Source organism: Mastigoproctus giganteus, chromosome 1 (assembly GCF_048544385.1).
Source record: "Mastigoproctus giganteus isolate SK-2022 chromosome 1, ASM4854438v1, whole genome shotgun sequence".
NCBI classification, from domain to species: domain Eukaryota; kingdom Metazoa; phylum Arthropoda; class Arachnida; order Uropygi; family Thelyphonidae; genus Mastigoproctus; species Mastigoproctus giganteus.
In genome coordinates, this window is record NC_143575.1 from 142861891 (window position 1) to 142867890 (window position 6000).

The 6000-nt window shown below is 35.6% G+C and overlaps 1 protein-coding gene across 1 annotated transcript in view; it reads left to right on the plus strand.

The window, feature by feature from the left end:
* The window catches only part of Blos1 (biogenesis of lysosome-related organelles complex 1 subunit 1), a 141871-nt gene extending 137142 nt beyond the window's left edge, over window positions 1–4729 (plus strand). Inside the window, exon 5 of the mRNA XM_090382424.1 lies at window positions 4410–4729. Within this exon, the coding sequence (XP_090238550.1) occupies window positions 4410–4423 (14 nt within the window). The 3' untranslated portion in view covers window positions 4424–4729. The remainder of the gene's footprint in view (window positions 1–4409) is intronic.
* The last annotated feature ends 1271 nt before the right edge of the window (window positions 4730–6000 follow it).

Genomic DNA, 6000 nt, shown 5'->3' on the forward strand with positions numbered 1-6000 from the left:
TAATAGACACCACCTGCCAGCTATGAGAAGCCAATAAACTTTGAAACAGATGTCTTGGCAGTGTCTCAGATTCTTAAATGTGTAGTGGCTTCACCTATTTTGTGATGCTATGCAACTTAAAGGTATTAGCAACTTAGAGCAGAACCACGGATAACAGTACTTGTTCTGCAGGTTGAACATAAGTCTAAGCCTTAGTGCAGAGTGCTCAGTGCTTGGTCTTCAGTGAGAATAGAATGTCTATACATGATGAAAACTTAATGCAGGCAAATCATATGAATTTTGATTTGAATTTAAGAAAGAAACTCAGTTATATATAAAATGTAAGTATAAAAATGAAGAATTTTTTTTTTCTTTATTAATATAGAATGGTAATAATTGCCCACACTAAATTTTTTTTTTGGGTTGGGTTGGCTGTGAGCTGGAGGTGGCCCAAGGGACATTAATTGAAAAGCATTGTCTTAAGTGGATAGCTGATCAATTATATAAAGTTTTTGTATCAATATTTACATTGAGCAGTTCACCAGTATTATTGCCTCATGTAAGTTATTGAAATGTAAATGACTATGTGATAACTGAAAAATAGTAGTAGAGAAATTTTCATGCTTGAATGTGAAAAAGAAAGGAGAAGCTATTGATGTGGTATAAAGGAAGAAAGCAAGTTATCAGGGAAGATTTTCAAATCTTTCTCTTGTAATATTTTCATGTTTTGACTCAGGCTAGATCCAGCAGATTTCTCCAGTTTAGAAAAGGTGAGCTATAAAGATCATCCCTTTGGCAAGGAATCTGTTCTATAGGATTTAGCAAAAGGATCATCTGGCCAGAAGTGGAATTATGTGTGAAATACAGCATGGATTTGTTAAAGAGAAATCATGTCTAATTAATCAGATAAGCTGTTGTGAGGTTGACAGAGAGAAATGATGAAAAGAATCATTTTTTGATATAGTGTATCCAGAATAGTATGGCTTTCAGTAATTGTCCCATGTGAACATGATTTGTATATGTTGGAACAATGTGGTATTGTTGGGAAAGTATTACAGCCTATAAAAGGTTGGTTAAGTGATAGCAGACAAAAGGAAGTTATAAACGGTACTGCTCTGGCTGTATAGAATAGGATTCCACAAGGTTCAGTACTCTGTTCCATTGTAATATTTGATGTTATAATACTTAATGTTGGCTTAATCTATGCAGTTATTAAAAATAGGAATTTAAATTAGGGATTTTTCTGGTCAGTTGTTGACAGTGTGCTACTGTCACACACTTTAGCAGTAGATCAAATAGTTGATGTACATTGGCTCATGTAATAAATCAATTGCCAGTAATGAAGAATTTATAAATTTCAGAGCAACAAGGCTCAATAAATTCTACGTTATATATATATCACTTAACAAAAGAATAAGAGGCATTACCTCTATATTGACTGTAGAACGCTTTGACGCAAACACTCTCCGAAATTCAAATGAATATAATAACTAACTTAAATGAATTCTCCGCACCCGAAGAAACAATGATCCAACACACCCGGAATCGAAGGTCTAGGAGCCCTTCTAGCGATCCACGCAGTCAACGAAGGTCATACCTTCTTGTTTAATGAAGTGAAAATCTTCAACATTCAGCATAATTACACGAAATTATTAAGCAAAACACTTGAAATTAAATTGCATCAAAATTCGATAAATCTGTGTTGTCCCTGTCCTATTTCAGACCTTTGGTCCTTAATACCCATGCACAAAGGTAACAACTAATCTCTCTACTTTAAATTCAGTTATTCATTCCGTGCCTTACTATCCTGTGATCAAGAAAGCCTATGTCGAAAAGCCTTGTCCGCTTCAAGAAAGTAAAAAAATTATTTTATATCATTTTCACACTCATTTTATCAATTGACAAAATGTCTTCTTTAGCTCATGGATGTTTATTGGTGGATTGATCTGTTTTGGTGTCAAGATACAATGGATTTATGATAACTAAATGTCTCTGGAAAACAGCATTGATTGAGGTACCCGACCTTGTAGGTGAAATTGAGGGAGGATTAGTTTTTAGAGTTAAATCGAACATTTTTTTGCAGGAAAGTAATTAAAGGTTTAGTTTCTTCCAATCTGAAGTTAACATTGAAATCGCTGCTCACGATTAAATAATTATGATTAAAACTAATGAAAAACTTAATTGATGATTATACAATTTAATGATTATAGACCGATGAGCCAAAACATTATGACCACCTACCTAATATGATGTTGGTCCTCCCTGTGCAGCCAAAACAGCTTGTACCCGGCGAGGCATGGATGCTACAAGATTTCTAAATGTGTCGTATGGTATCTGGTACCAACACGTAACCAGCAGATCCTTTAACTCCTGTAAGGTCCGTGGTTGAGACGCCTCAGATCGGAGTTGCCATTCCAACACAAACCACAGATGCTCAATGGGATTCATGTCTGGAGAATGTGGAGGCCAGGGCAATACCTGGAGATCTTCCTCATGTCTCGAACCAGTCTCGAACAATCCGGGTGGTGTGGCATGGTGCATTATCCTGCTGAAAGACGGCACTGCCAGAGAGGAAGACCATTACCACAAAAGGGTGCCTGGTCAGCAATGATGTTTAGGTAGGTGTTAGACGTCAGACTGCCTGGCAGATGGATGACTGGACCCAGGGTATCCCAGCAGAACATCGCCCAAAGCATGACACCACTGCCACCATCAGCTTGTTTTCATCCCATGGTGCATCCAGGTGCCATCACTTCCCCAGGTAAACGATGCACACGTACACGGCCGTCCACATGGTGCAACAGGAAACGTGATTCATCGGACAAGACAACCTTCTTCCAATCACTCAAGGATCAGTTTCGATGCTCGCGTGCCCATTGCAGGTGTACTGTGTACATTGCACAGTACAGGGGAATGCAGGAGGTACTGTGTGTTGTGACACATTATTCCTGTCACCAGCATTCCAATTACCAGCTAGTTGCACCACAGTTTGTTTGTTTGTTTGTTATTTGATTTTTAGGAGCATTAGCAACTAAGGCCATATTGCTCTGGGATATGCGGTGGTCATTCCCTGACCTTTCCGCATCCTCCGTATTTGGTGGTGATGGGCTCGAACCCCGGTCTAATCAAGAAGCGTGTGCTACGCACTGCTGCTCCTTCCCACCTGGCTACGGAGGCGCCGCTTGCACCACAGTTGCCCCTGTTGCCACGTACCATCTGGGAGAGCTTTCACTCACCTCGAGCATTGATGAGTCGTGGTCGTTCAACACCTCACTGGCAATTTGTGGGTTCCCCTCCTCGGACCACTTTTGGTAGGTACTAACCACGGCTGACTGTGAGCATCCCACCAGCTGTGCCATTTCGGATATGCTCTGACCCTAAATTTACGCTTGCATGCATAGCTTAATTAATACACACTGTATTATGTACATATTAATTACTTGATATTTCTGTTCACTGACATTTTTGATGGGGGGGGGGTTAAAATTTAAAACAGTAAAAAAGATAAGCAATCAATAACAAAGAACATGGCACACACATAAATTGCAAGTAACACGTTACTCACAAGTGAGAATGTAGTAACAAGTTAACAAGCTCAAAAGGTAGGAATGAAGAGAAGATTCTGAAAATTTGTTTTTTATATGATTGAAAATTTCACGGAAGGGGGAACACATTTCACCATAACCTGAAAACCCACAGAATTGCAGCTATCGGTATTATTGCAAATTCAATAAGGTCGAGTTTACTATTCATTTATAATAGATTGCACTAACAGAAAATCCTAATAAACAGGGGACCGCTAGTCGTTTTTATTGTTTTATGGTTGTGACCTCCAGAAATCTGACCGAACAACGTGGTATGGTCGGAGACAATCGTAGGCTAATCTCGAGTGCTGCAGTCTCCTGCCCCAATTAAACGGCAGGTTGTTCCAATTAAGCAAAGTAAACCCTGGCTATTTTCTCAATTGGGTTCTGTTCTTTAAGATTTGTCCCAAATAAATGGCTGCCCTGATTAACCGGTGGCCCAAATAACTGGAATCCACTGTATATACAAATCAAAATACCTAAAAGAAACATGAAGGAATTTCCATGCGTGCTCAGCACACATGCTTTTTTCTGCCACTGTAGGTCAGTTAATGTTGGAAGTAATATTGTTATATTAATGTGAAGATTAGAAGACTGTGCACTTTCCTTTTTTTTTTTTTCAAGTTTAATTTTAGATTAGTTCGTAGATTTTTCAGTCATATCAAACTATTTAATATACTGTACAATTGATAGATGATTTCTTGAACAGTGCAATATTTGAATTTTTATGGCTATTTGGTGTGTTAATAAGAAAACAGGGTAAATGAAATATGATTAGATTCCTTAATTCTGTTATTGTAATCGTATTTAAATTTTATTCATGTTTTCAAACATTGTTTCTTTCAGAAAGCAAAGCATAACCTGGAACAAAATAGAGGGTAAAGAAAGCACATTGAACCTATTGATATATCCAGGATTTTCATATTTTCTTATAATTGGGATATTGTTAAAGTAGGATATAACTGTTACCTGTTTGGAGTTATTTAGCATGCTTATGCCATTTACAGGCAGATTTACATATACTGGGTATATATTTCAAATGTGGTGACTCTGTAAATTTTATCTGAACAGGACATTTATTTTCTGTCTCTCTGTCTCTGTATGTAATTTGAAATACATTTTTTTAAAATCTATCTTTAAATCAATTGCGGCTTACTTCAATATTTTCTTATGAAACCCTTCAATTCTGATTCTCACTATTATAGTGAGAATCAGAATTGAAGGGTTTCATAAGAAAATATTGAGGTAAGCCTCTTCAATTATTTTAATTATTTATAACGTCAAACAAATTGAACTTTGTTCTTCTTATGTAATTTTAAATAAACTTTTTACACAATTTAAGTTATTTTGAATTAAACTGCCCTCTTGTTTTCAGGAGAAAACAAAGTAGAAATATTTTAATTCAATAAATTCTCTATTCTATTTGTTATCCATCCCCCGATTTTTTTTTTTTTTTTTTAATAATAATAATATTAATACTAGTGTCATACCTCCATGGAAATTGAGTTGATAAAGAAATGTTTAGCTTTGAAAGCTGCTTTTTAATTTAATGGTTCTGTTATATTTTATAGTACTCCATTATTGGTTACTAAATTGAAGTAAATGTTTCAGAGACATCTACAGACAGCAACTATGAATTTGTATCTAAACATATACTGTCCGTTTATTTTTCTTACTATTCTCATTATGCTTATTAAATTATTTGCAATAACAGGATATGAACACGTGTGAGTTAAGTGATTCATTTTATTACAATTCGTACACTAGTTGGATATGCTTGTAGAAAGCCTGGTTATTTTAATTGCTCCAAGTTGTAAAGAGTGAGTTTGCAACTTTAACAAATTGTTAAAAAAAAAAAAAAAAAAAAAAATCAGCGAAAATAATGTCACTACAGGAAAATCTCTCCTGTGTTATGAAAATTAATGGTACACATGTAATCTGTTTAGACACATTTAAAAAAATGTCTTTAAAAAAAAGTAAAACTTTTCACGAGTAAGTACAACATGTAACATCTTTTTTTTTAAAAAAATATTTCAATTTGTGCTTTCAAGTTTTTGATAGTGACCTGGCACAGGATTTTCTACATCTGGTATAATTAAAGCAATCCCAAAATCTAAAGGTTATTCCTTTGGCCACTATTAAAAATTTATGAGGTTTATCAATTTTAATTCCAATTGCCCATTGGTGAAATGCTTACCAGTGGACAATATGACAAAGCTTCTGAATTAAACTGCATCTGAGCTTATGTTCAGATGCAGCCTGATTTGATAATGTATATATTTATCACTGGTAATCTGTTTATGGGTGGGATGCATTTGTATGTTAAAACTGTTAAAATTTATTCAGTAATTGCTTGCTGCATATAATTATTGCACAGCCTGAGAAACAGCTGAACTCTAGTCAGGGGGCCACAATCACTACCATGAACTTATTGAAG